Source organism: Peromyscus leucopus, chromosome 13, assembly GCF_004664715.2.
Source record: "Peromyscus leucopus breed LL Stock chromosome 13, UCI_PerLeu_2.1, whole genome shotgun sequence".
NCBI classification, from domain to species: domain Eukaryota; kingdom Metazoa; phylum Chordata; class Mammalia; order Rodentia; family Cricetidae; genus Peromyscus; species Peromyscus leucopus.
The window spans coordinates 809010-822182 of record NC_051074.1 but is presented as its reverse complement, the minus strand read 5'-3'; the positions used below and the strand labels follow the sequence as shown (position 1 = coordinate 822182).

At 44.4% G+C, this 13173-nt stretch overlaps 1 protein-coding gene across 3 annotated transcripts in view; it reads left to right on the top strand.

Annotated features, from left to right (window-relative positions):
• The first annotated feature begins 220 nt into the window (after nucleotides 1-220).
• The window catches only part of Pid1 (phosphotyrosine interaction domain containing 1), a 225387-nt gene continuing 212434 nt past the window's right edge, over nucleotides 221-13173 (top strand). Inside the window, exons 1-2 of one of the 3 annotated variants that reach the window (XM_028857057.2) lie at nucleotides 223-503; nucleotides 3746-3844. Coding sequence is in view for 2 of the 3 variants with exons in the window: in XM_028857059.2 (XP_028712892.1) it covers nucleotides 474-503 (30 nt within the window). In the remaining variant the exon portion in view is untranslated. Of the gene's footprint in view, nucleotides 504-3745; nucleotides 3845-13173 lie in introns of all 3 variants that reach the window. The other 2 variants (XM_028857059.2, XM_028857055.2) reach the window with 2 other exon arrangements.

Sequence of the window (13173 nt, the reverse complement as noted above, 5' to 3'; positions counted from 1 at the left end):
CTTTGTGCCATTTCCCAGATCCCAACGTGGGGTCTTGACCAGCTTCTTGCCTCTGTGCTGGTCCCTCTCCAGTGTTTGCCGGCTGCCGGGGGGCTGCATGGTGCAGACCCCACAGCCCAGGGCGCCGGTTCCCCCCTGCAGACGCCTGCCCGGGCATGCTCAGAGCGCGCAGGTCCGGGTGGTGGCGGGGGGAGGAGGGAGCGGCCACGGCGCTGGGCCCCGGGCGGAGCTGCGCAATCGTCTGAGCTGCGCACCGACTGGCGGCGGGAGCTGAGCCCACAAGTTGCAGGCAGCGGAGCGCCACCTCGTCCCGTTCGCAGCCCCTGCGCCCACCGGCTACGGCCGGCGCCAGGACGCTCAGCCCTCAGACGCTGATCCCAGATGTGACAGCGGGATCGCGGCCCCTTCTCCTTCCCAGCACGATCCACAGAGTCTCGCCTGCTTCTCCGCTGCCCAAACCCTAAGGCTGGAAGATGTGGCAGCCGGCTACTGAGCGCCTGCAGGTAAGGGGCACCCGAGAGGCTTGGGGCCAGCCTGGAGGAGGAGGTGCTGGCTGGGCTGACATATCCACAGTGATGCTTTGGCCCATTTCCAGAGATTTAAACCCCTACCTCTCCCCGACCCCCCAATCCTGTAAGATGCATCTACGGGAACTGGATGCTGTGGGATCAACCAGAGCCCTGCACCCATCCAGGGTCAAGGGTTGGTGAAACTGATCAAGGGGCTGCCTCCAGCCTTACAACTTTTGGCTTGGAGGTGTTGATGCGCGTGGTGATAATAAATAGCGTTAGACTTTCTGAACAGCATTTAAGATTGCATCCCACTGACACAATTTACTGCTCTGAGGTTAGGATATTTGAATCTCTCTCTCTCTCTCTCTCTCTCTCTCTCTCTCTCTCTCTCTCTCTCTCTCTCTCTCTCTCTCTCTCTCTCCCTGTCTCTCTCTCTCTCTCCTCTAGGAAAAGACAGAACAAATCATTTGTGAAAGCATGAATTTGCCAATATAGTTTGGAAATGTCAAGCTTGTTTTGGCTTGGTTGTGGTATGAGACGTATTTTCTTTTCCCCTTATTGATTGGCACTCTCCTCCTTCATGTCCCCTGAATCTAATCTCCTATAGATATTTGAAAGACAAAAGTTAATTTCTACCAGGAATGATGATGTCCCAGGTCATCCCACCAAAAGTTTTTCATTGCTGTCCCTGAATTGTCACAGGGTCTTTGATTCAAGTTCTAAAGCTAGGGAGCTGGAAGAGGAGAGATAACACAGGGAAGAAGGGAGTTTTCCCAGCTCTGACTCATCCAGTGACACTTTGGTCCTTGGGATGGCCCTGGCTGGAAGGTTTGATGACTGCCATTTGCTCACAGATGCTCTCCAGGGGAACAGCAGCAGCTAGTCTCTAAATCCTACAGCTAGACTTTTGGCAGACTCAGGGCCACACTGTTGCGTAGTAAACTTTGAAGAAGTGTTTAAGCAGTAAAAGTACAGCATGGTTGGAGGTTGAGTATCGCCAGGAAACTTAAGTTGGAGAGGCCAGGATACTAGCTGACTTGGGACATTTCTTAAACAACATCTTAAGCTCCAAACACAGACTGTCAGATGCTCAGCAAAGCCAACTCCGCCTCCCAGCCCGTATATTATACTCAGCCTTAGCCTGTAGGGGGCATTGCATTTCGCAGAACCAGATTACCCTCACCCCACAAAAAAAAAACCCTTTTCCAATGTTCCTCAGGACTTCAACTTGGAGGGAGCATGTTCTCACTTATAGAGCCCTAGATTCCAGGCCAATTCTTTCAGGTCTCAAACAGATTAAATCAAAACCTTTGGCTAACTTTGGAGATGAAGAGGTGGTGCCCAGTCTCCCGACCCCCTCTCTAGTTTATTAAGAGAACATCAGAGTGCCCTTGGGGCAACTGTCACAAGGTAATCTAAGTATATTTTATAAGTGGTATCAGATGTCAGTGATGCATTCGAATTCTTCCTCTGGTTCTAGGCCTGAATTCAATTCCAGAGAATCAGAATGGGTGAGTGGAGGTGGTGGTTGCCATCCAAATACTGAGAATAGGTCTTGGAAATCTGTTCAGAGATGTGGTCACAGGCCCTCAAGGTGCTGTGTATTACCTGGCACTCTGTGCCTCTGAACCATTTTTATTTATTGAAGTTATTCTTACTGGCCTATTTCATTCCTCTCAGCTCTGTAGCAAATGACCCTTAGCTTGCAAGTGGTCTGCCTTTAATCTCTCTGTGGATATTTCTCCTTGATTGACATGTTTCCTTGTACTTATGGGAAACACGCACATGTATTTTGGTGTGAGCATTTTGTAGTTTGGGTATGCTATGAATCTGCTTTTATTTAAGGTGCCATGCTGAAAGAGCCTGGATTTTAGGTTTCTGGAAACTGTAGTAAACACTGTACAACAGCCAGTCACTGTTGGAGGCATTTACCTACAGCCAGTACCACTACATGGCTCCAAATTTAAAAATCTTATCTCAGATCTGAAGATCTGTAAAAGTTAGCCAAATGGGGAGCATGTTCTTCATGCTCATAGCTTCTTCCCAAATTGCTCCTAGATTCTTCTTAAAGACATAGTTTATAGGTTTGTGGTTTTTGCATCTTTGAGAGGGAGTTCTGGAGACTGAGTTGGTGAGACAGCTGCTTGTAATAAGTTACTTATGCTGCTTGCCTGGGTCTCTCTGTCAAGTGGTTACCTCTATCATGTCTCTGCTGTCTCAGATGATTTTCAGCCTCTTTTAGTCCTCAAGATACAATCATACAGACATAGTGGTTTCTGGTTCTGATGTTTCCATGCCTAGATACAAAAGGCATGGATATGGCAGTGGGGATGGTATTGGGTAGGGAAATTGCCCTCGAGCATGCTTTTCAGCAGATCTTAAGCCCTGCTCTCTGCTTTCAGATATCTTCAGTCCTACATACTCACTTATTTTTTTTTCCCTCACTGATTTTCAATACAAACATTTTGAGAGGATCCAGAGCACAGGAAATACTTCAAGGAAGCATTCCATGAACTTCCCAATAGGACCAGGCCATCCATCAGTTGTATAAACACCTAGACACAGAAGAGGTCCAAGAGCAAAGAACAGTGTCCTTTCTTAATTGATTTTTATCAGTTCCCATTGGAAAGCTCAGAGGATCTGGGAATGTGGCCCAACTTTCCCGAGCCCAGACATTCACCCTCTGACTGACCCGTCTTTTCAGTGAATACAGTGAGGGATCAGGAGCTTGGAGAATCTTCCATCAGACTGAATTATTATTGTCATCATTATCTACTTGCTAACAACAACAAAAATGCTGCTTCTCTTTTCTGATTTGAAATTTAGTTCTTTGACCCAAATCCAGTCCAGACGAATGGACCTGTTGCCCTGGGCAGGGCTGAGCTGGGTAATTTCTCATTCAGTCACAAGAACTGTGGCCACTTCATCTGCTCCCTTGAATGTTAAACTGCTGTGTTGCACTCAAGTTCTTTCCTGGGTGCTTCTGCCATTGAACATATAATAGGATCAAAAGGGACATGAAGACTTAAATCATCATCCCAATTTTTTAAAAATGTAAATATGAACTCCTCCTTTTTCATGTTCTCCTATGCAAAGTTGACTTTTTTTTTTTCCTGTAGAGACTCACAAGAGTTACAGATTTTTAAAGAGGCTGTTTGAGGCAGGATCTTTTCAGACAAGTGAAGGGGGCTTTCAGTAGAAAAGGCTAAGTCTTTTTTTTTTCTTTCAAATAGAGATATTACTTCAGCTTCGATACTCCAAAATCTGCCTGGGTTTTCCAATGGATTTGATGATTGCTTCCATTGGTCTTTAGAAAGACCAAACCTAACCAGGTAAGGGTGTTAGTTATGTGTTATAATTGACACATAAGCTCCCAGAGGAGAAGAAGGATCGTGATTGAAAGACTGTCAAAACAAAGGAGGCCAACACATCCTTAGGGGTGGGGACATTGTGAAGATGGAGTGGAACTCCATCTTAACAATGCCTAGCAGATAAGTTCTAGCAAATTCTATGACCGTGTATAAAGCACCTTCTCATAAGATACTCCGTAAAGGTTCCAATTGAGTCATTTCTGGGAGATCACACCTTTTCCATTTTTATCCCTACATCTGGGTTTTGTTTTCTCAAGACTGGAACCCTCTTAGTCTCTTCACTCTCATTTAGCCAGTGCCTGTGCCTTGGACAAAATGAGGAAGTGTAGAAAGAAAACCAGGGCTACTCAGAAAACCATCCTTGCCTGGCCTTACTTTTGGTTTCCTGTTAAACTTCTGGCTGATAAAGAGGTTGACCTTTTCTACTTACCTTTCCCAGGGAGATCCATGCATCCCTCTTTAGGTCCTCCTTGTTAGGCAGCTTCTCTGGAGCTGTGGTTTTAGTCTGGCAATCTCTTGCTTCACATGGAAGTGAATGAAATCTCCATGAATAAACTGGTGGTGGTGGGGGCAATGAAGGGTAGGGTATGGGGAATCAGTACATAAGGAAACGGGGTGGTCGAGCTGGAACAGGGATGGAGTGGGAGAGCAATGAAAGAGATGCCATGATAGAGGGAGACATCATGGGGATGGGGAGAAACTGGGTGCTAAGGAAGTTCCCAGGAATCCACCAAGATGAACCCAGCTTAGACTACCAGCAATAGTGGAGAGGGTGCCTGAACTGGCTTACCCCAGTAATCAGATTAGTGAATATCCTAACTGTCATCATAGAACCTTTCTCTAGTAACTGATGGAAGCAGATGCAGAGATCTACAGCCAAACACCAGGCTGAGCTCCAGGGGTCCAGTTGAAGAGAGGGAAGAGGGATTCTGTGAGCAAGGGGCATTGAGATCATGATGGGGAGACCTACAAAGACAGCCAAACCAAACTAGTGGGAACTCATGAAATTTATACCAATACCTGTGGAGCCTCCATAGTACTGGACTAGGCCCTCTGCTTAAGGGGCCCCCTGGCAGTAGGATCAGGATCCATCCCTGGTGCATGAACAGGCTTTTTGGAGCCTACTACCTATAGTGGGACACCTAACACAGTCTTGAGGCAGGGGGAGGGACCTGCTTCTACTGAATGTACCAGGCTCTGCTGACTCCCTATGGGAGGCCTTGCCTTCTTGCAGGAGGGAATGGGAGGTGGGTTGGGGGGGGGGGGGGAGGCTAGAGGGGCGAGAGGAGGGAAGAGGGCGATCTGTGATTCATATGTAAAATGAAGAAAAAAATTTGTTAATAATAATAATAAAAAAGGTTGACCTTTGCTGGTGCTGTGACAGTATAGGTGACAGAGTGACTTTAAAGGGGGATTTCTCTTGGATCATGGTTTGAGGGAATACAGCCCACTGTGTTGGAGAAGACGTGTTGGCACAGCTGACTCCATGGTAGGGGCATGTGCTGCTAGGATTCTCCACCTTTCACATCTCAAGAGAGATGGTAAGCAGAGAGAGGATGAGAGGTGGGGTTCCAGCTCCCTACTCAGTGGCCTGCTTCCTCTAGCTCGGCCCCACTTCTCACAATGGACCCACTAGCTGGGGACCAAGCAGCCAAGCACATAAACCTATGGGGGCATTTCCCATCTAAACCATTACCAAAGTTTCCATTAAAATGTTTCTTGAGGGTTTCAGCGGCGGGCGGTGGGGGTGTTGATATTGTGTCTCCTAATATATTGTGTACCCTAATAAACTTATCTGGGGTCAGAGAACCGAACAGTCACTAGATAGATATAGAGGCCAGAAAAGTGGTGACACACACACCTTTGATCCTAGCATTCAGGAGGCAGAGATCCATCCAGATCTCTGAGTTCAAAGCCACACTGGAAACAGCCACCAGGCATGGTGACACATACCTTTAGTCCCAGGAAATGATGGCAGGAAGCAGAAAAGTATATAAGGCATGAAGACCAGGAACTAGAATTTTTTTTAAGCTTTTAGGCTTTTAGGCAGTTCAGCTGAGATCTGTTCAGATGAGGACTCAGAGGCTTTCAGTCTGAGGAAACAGGATCATCTGAGAACTTGGCAAGGTGAGGTTGGATGTGGTTTGTTCTGTTTCTCTGATCTTTCCCCATTCACCCCAATACCTGGCTCTGGGTTTGTTTTTATTAATAAGGTCTTTTAAGATTCGTGTTATAGGGAAGAGTATATTGTTCCCCAGAACTGCCTTTCGCTTGTCCTGCTGCGTCATGCCTGGTGTATCTTTTCCTGATGCTGAGTGGATTGTTCCAGATTGATGTCTCCGTTGTTATGGCAGTTTTGCTTGTCCCCTGAGAAGTGACAGTGACGAACCAGCTATCACAGCAGCTGGAGACCATTAGACCTGGCTCATCAGGTGCACTGAGAACTTGGGCAGTTGGATGCTTTGCCAGGCAGAACCAAACTCACAGCAGGAACAACAGACCAGGGTGAGGAGGTGATAGCAGCTGACTTGCCCAGCACCTATTCTCTCTGGGTGGCACTACAATGAGCTTTATACGAATTATCCGGATCATTTATTTCCCATGGCTGGTTTTATTCCCATTTTATAAAGAGATGGGAGGCCAGAGAGTTGAAATGATTTGGCCAGGGTCAGGTAGCTAGAAATGGACAGAGCTAGAGTTTGACCCAAGAGGTTTGGTGCAAGCCTCACTTCCTACCCAATTCACTAATTTGTGGGAGTGTGAGACAAGGAAGGGTATGATGGACATGTTGGTGCTGATGCTGCAAATACATAAGAGGAGAACGATGGTTGCCTTTTGCTCAGAGAGCTCTCTACCCCCTTCTCTGGTACAAGGGATTGAATTTAGGGCCTCTCACACACACATTAGGTAAACGTTCTACTGCTAAGCTGCATCCTTGGCCCTTATTCATTCATTCATTCATTGATTCATTTGTTCGTTCAGTGTGAGATTTATGTATCCCAGGCTGTTGTCAAACTCACTGTAGCCTTGAACTGCTGGTCTTCCTGCTATACTTTGTCAGCTCTAGGATTGCAGGCTTATGCCACTACATCCATTTTATGTGGTGCTGGGCATCAAGCCTGGGGAGCTTAATGCATGTTACACAAATACTTTACCAACTGGGCTATATCCCCAGCCATTACTTATATTTTTTATTTTGGGCCATGGTCTCATCCAGTAGTCTGGGCTGACTCTGAACTCACTCTGTAGCCCAGGCTGAGGTTTGTGAGCCTCCTGCTTCTGCCTTCTGGGTACCTGTGGTGTCAGTCTGTACTTCCGTCCCAGGCTGGCTCTCACACTTCTTATTACAGCAATATGGTTGGCTATGTTAACCCAGGGCTCCTTAAGGTTTGATGATTTAGGTTTTTGAGAGAAATAAGCTACTCGGTCACATGATGGTTGGAATTCCCAAGTGTTCTTTGAGATGCGTTCCTAGTGGAGCTCATGGTATTTATTTGGATAGTTTGCCTGAGTTCAGGTAAGATATGCTGAGGAAAAGAGGCTGGAAAGATCCAGAACTTGTGCTTCAAAGAACAAATCCCTTCTCCTCAGAGACCCTCCCCTCCCACCAAGTTCATCCTAAAGTTTGCACTTTTGCATCTTTTATAGCAAAGCACAAAGCACTATGCCTTCTCCTCCATGAAGAGAACTTAGAGTGGCCAGTGGTTAATCAGACATGAGTTCCCCTCTCTTAGACATTCGCTGTTTTATATCATTGACTTCCTTCAAGCCAGTCAGCAAAATCCCCACTAAATGATTTGTGAAACACTGGCATTGGAAGATTTCCAGCCCTCTGGCTCCTCATTGCTCAATGGCTGTTTCTTATTGACTGTTCTGGTTTATCTTCCAGTATTGGGCAACCTCTGTATTTTGTTTGATGTTCTAGATTATTTCTCCCCTCCCTTCCCTGCACATTGACTCCATTCTGCCCTGTCCCTAGCCCTGGAGGAGACACTGGTGGAGTCAGCCTGCAGCCCTGAAGCTACTAGAAATTGGGCTGTCTTTTGCAGGACTGCTTTGTGACTCCCTGAATAGCAGTAGGCCACCTTATTGGCCAGCAAATAAAACTAGTTCAGAGGTGCTCAATGGCTACAGTGTGCCTCTGATCCCCAGGGGCTCAGATCTAAACAGAGGCTCTGTAGAAGGAGAACAGGAAAAAATAGTTGAGGTGTTTGTTCACAGCCTTCCTCACAGTCCAATGTAATTATCTCACCATCACCTTACATTAACTAAAAACCAAGTTCTGATCCCAGTTTAGCAGCTAATTACTGATACACCACCATAGTGTGTTGACCAGATCTGACCTCTGGGTGGGCCTGAGAACTGAGAAGGGAAGGTGTCATAGAAGAGGGACAGAGTTACTTCATACGTGTGGCACTTTTCAGTATCTCCAGTGTCTTAGCAAGGTCTCCTTTTCCATGGCTGATGAACAGACACCCTCTATAACCTTCTGTTTGCTCTGTGATCTCACATTGATAAGGGCCTTCTGGTAATAATGATATTGAACAGACTGTCCCAGAAATCAGGCATCATTTGGCTAAAAAGTAACCAAAGAAAGTGAACCTGTCTCTTCATAAGTAAATTTGATTAAGTTGTTTATCAACAAGGCTATAGTTTAGACTTTGTATGTTTTTGTACATATTTGTGCTTATTCATGTGTGTATAGGTCTATGTATGTGCACTTGAACATGGAGGCCACAGGACAACCTTGGAAGCTGTTCCTCAGCAACTATCACCTTGAGTTCTTCTTTGAGACAGAGTCTCTCATTGAGTCTATAAAGCTGGCTGACCAGTGAGCTCCATGGCTCCTCCTGTCTCTACTTTCCCAGTATTGTGATTAAAAGCACATGCCATTTTGGAGGGCAGACTTGGATCCTGCTTAAGTGGCAGGAACTTTCCTGCCTGGACTGTCTTTCCAGCCCTATTGTTTAGTTTTATAACTTCTCTAGTTTTGCTTTCCCCATCTATGCCACAGAAGTAGCTTCTTTGCCAGGGTTTCAGAACACAAGGTACCCCATTGGACAGAAACATGTTTCTTGAGACTGATAATGTTAGATAGTACTGTCACTGTATCCGTGTCTGAGGTTTTGTGCTCTCTCCCATTCGTCATTATTGCACATCTAGATCCCAAGCCTCCTGCAGGGGGAAGGTGAGTAGAGGGAGCTTCTAGAAAGGAAGGATATCGTTGTATACTTTGGAGGACTCTTTTTTTTTTTAATCTCCAAGTTGGACTTAGTATTATTCTGTCCCCTGGTGTGTTGCAGCTTTCACTGTTTCTGATGGTTCTGGCTTCGTAAGCCAGAGGCTATGTAGATGGTGTAAACTTCTTGGTGGTAGAGTCTCACTTGGGAAAGCTCTTTTAGTCTTGTCTAATGAGAAAGTGTGAGCTATTGCACAGAGTTATCCTCACAGTTGGGAGTTGAGAACATGGTCCAGCGCTCAGCTCTGCCCCTCTCTCATGCACTTTGGAGAGTGAGGGTGAGGCTGGGAGTTGGACTGTGTCTTGAGGGGGGTGGGCTGTCACACATTCTTTGGCCCTGACCACTGGGCTCTCTGTTTTGAAGAGACCTAGCTGTGAGTGTTGTGGAAATAAGCCTTTGTTGAGGTATTGCTATATCCTTGGTTTCTGCCATGTCACAAACATCTCCAGGGACATCATATAAGAGATGATTCTTAGAAAGTCCTGTGTAAATTGGGGTCAGGAGCCATGTGTCCAGGGGAAATTTTTAGCTCTTACGGAATTCTAAAAGTTTCCAAGTCCACACTTGCTCTCAGTTATCTGTAGTCACTCTCAGATATTAACAGCTGGAAGAATAAAGCATTTAGGTGTTCTCAGAGATATTGGTGCCCAAAAGAGCAATAAGTAAATGGCATTGTGGTCAAGAGCTATGGCCATGCTTTCTTACATCCTAGTGATGCTCACTCATGAGCTGTCATTTGCCAGGAGATTTATTAGTGACTTTTACATTTCCTGCCAGTTTCAATTAATGCAGGGAGACAACAAAAATATTATATCCATTTGTTGCAGGCTTATATTCATAGTTATATTCATAGACAATGGTTATTATTAGTAATGATGGTGGTAACAGTAGCCAGGTTTGTTTGTTTGTTTGTTTGTTTTACATAACACTAAGCATGTTAGTTCCTTTGTGTTGCTGTGATAAAATGTCATGACCAGAAGCAACTTACAGAAGAAAGAATTTATTTTGGCTTATGGTTCCAGACATCCACCCACCCCCTTCACCCCCCAGAGAGAGAGAGAGAGAGAGAGAGAGAGAAGAGAGAGAGAGAGAGAGAGAGAGCGAGAGAGAGAGCACATAATGGTTGGGAGACATGGCAACAGATTACTAGAGCAGGAAGCTGAGAGATCACATCTTCAACTGCAAACAGGAAGCAGAAAGTGAACTGGAAATGGGTTAGGCTATACACTCCCAGTGGCCTTTACTTCACCAAACAGGGTACACCTTCCCAGACAGCACCACCATCTGGGCACCAAATATTCAAATATCTGAGCTTGTGGGGACATTCTCATTTAAAAACACTGACCAAACCACTGACTTTCCAGAACTTCCTTACCATCTCGGTATTCCTTGGAGGAAGAGTTGGAGTGTGTATCTGGCTTTCTGGTTTCAAGGCCTGCAACCTATGTTTTGTGCTTTTGTGTCATGTAGAAAGTATTTTGCTATGTATGGAAAGTATGTTGAACCCCTGAGAAAATCCCAAGAGACAGAGGATTTTCCTCCTTTAATGGTGATAGAATGGATGCCACTGATGATGTTAGTTCATTAATTATCCTCAGTCCTGCAATATTACCTTTTGTTAACACAGCCATGACTTGGTCGGGAAGGATGGTCTGGACACACCCATTTCATCACACATGGTCTAAGGCTTTTCAGAGATCAAGTTGGAGCCACTATAATGTAGAAGAAAATCTCCTCCAGATGGCTTACCTTTAGGAATAACAAATGAAGTTTCTTGAGGGAATAACCTTTCCCTTTTCTACCTTCTTCCTGTCCTGAGCATAAATGAGATGTCCAAATTTCCCTTTACATAATGACATCAACCTCGTTAGATCAGAGAACTACCTTACTCTAGGATGGTGTCCTATTAACTAATTACAGGCAAGATCTCCCAATATCCAAACAAAGTCACTTTATGAGATACTGGTTTCAGTGTAAGATTACTCTTCCCCTGTGTTCCCTGTGTTTTCCTTTCCTCAATCCGCAACACTTACTAAGATGCTTACTCTGGACTTCTCCCATCCACTAATGTATTTCTTCCTCCTTAGTCAACCACTAAAACAAATAAGAACAAAAAATGTTTCAAAGTGGAAGTACAAATAGGAGATGTGGGTTATATCTGCTACATGCTATGGCTACTATTTTATACTTGATTGGATTTACAATTGTGTAAAAATATCTGCTTAAGGTAACAGGAAATTTAAAGGCATGTATAGAAGTTAATAATCTTGTGCTGTACACCATTCCCAATGCTACTCATGAAGGAGTCCTTTGTGGTCTCTGTGTGTTCTGGCTTAGTTGTTGTCTCCTGGCTTACTTTTTCCAGACATATGTAAGTTTTTCACATGCATTTTATCCCAGTCCCTCCTTTTGGGGGGAGTGGTTTACTTTTTTGGTCAGTACATATAAGTTCCAGTTCACTCCTTTAGTACCTATACAGAATTCTGTGGTGGGGCTGTAATTTGTCTAGTCATTCCTTTGTGAGGGAGTGCTTAGGGTATGTCCACATTCTTTTGTGCTTTTATGTAAATCACTGTTTTAAGAATTTCTCCATATTGTGCTGGGGAGGTAGCTCAGGTGTGGAAGCTTGGCTAGCATAGATGGAATGCTGTGTTCAGTCTCCAGTACTGTAAGGGCCATTGTAAAGTTGCATAAATGGAAATGTTACTGCAATCAGGACATTGCATCACATCCAACATCTTTGAGTTAGAAAGGGATTTTACAGAGTAATGACAAAACCCCAATCAATAGCAAATTGGACTATATCCAACTTTTAAAAACTCGTGCTTTTTACAAGAGACTGATGAGAGAATGGAAAAGATAAGAGATAAAACATTTGCATGTCATGTGTACAATAAAGGACTTGGAATTGGATATATAAGAAAATAAATTATCAGAACTTAATAATAGGATAAATAACTCCATTAAAATAGGCATATTGTTTGCATAAAAAGTCATATGGTTTGCAGAAAAACACATGAAAAGATGTTCAATAACATTAATCATTGGAAAAATGAAAATTAAAGCCACAGGAAGTATCACTATATAACACTGGAAAAGCTAAAATTATGAAGGCTTACTGGGCCAAAAGATGGCTCAGTAGGTAAAGGTGGATTCCTCCAAGCCTGACAACTTGAGTTACATCTCCAGAACCCACATGGTAGAAGGTGAAGACAGACACCTGCAAGTTATCTTCTGTCCTCCACATGTATCTTGTGGTATGTACTCTCTCTACATCCCACAAAGTAAGTAAATAAAATCTAAAACAGACACATAAGGCTGAAACCAGGCCAAGTGTGGGCGAGGGTATGGAGGAATCAGAACTTCTAGCACTATGGTGGGAAAGTCAAGAGAGAGATGTTGTCTGAGAATGGACTGAGAAGAAGGGAAGGGGATTGGGGAAGTTTAGGAGTAACAGTGTGTCCATGTCTTGATTATAGCGGTGGTTTTCCAGGGTTTATGCATGACTCATGCTGTACCTAATAGTGTGGTTTCTTTTATGTTAACTATCCCTACAAAACCCTTTTAAAAATGTGTGTGCATATAAGTATATAAGAGTGTGTGTGTAAGTGTGCATGCATGTGTATAAGATTGTATGCAAAGTCTTGTACTAGCTATTGAAGGGGATAGAAATGCATTCTTTATTTTGCTATCAATCCCAAATCCTGAGAATTCTCTGTGACTTCCATTTTCCCCCCAGTTGAAATGTAGACTCTGTTTAGACTAGAATATAAATAATGAACTCTTTTTTCTTTTTTATATAGTTCTTTACATTGGAAATGTCTCAGTTATTGAAATGACTTTTTTAGTTCTCTCTCTCTCTCTCTCTCTCTCTCTCTCTCTCTCTCTCTCTCTCTCTTTTTTGTCAAAGTCTTACTCTGTAGCCCAAGATGGTCAAAACTTTTGGTGCTGTAGCCCCCTGCACCCACCCTCCCTTTCCATGCCAAGGGCTGGGATTACAGGCATGTGCCACCACACTGGGATGAAATGACATCTCCAGATCCATTCTTG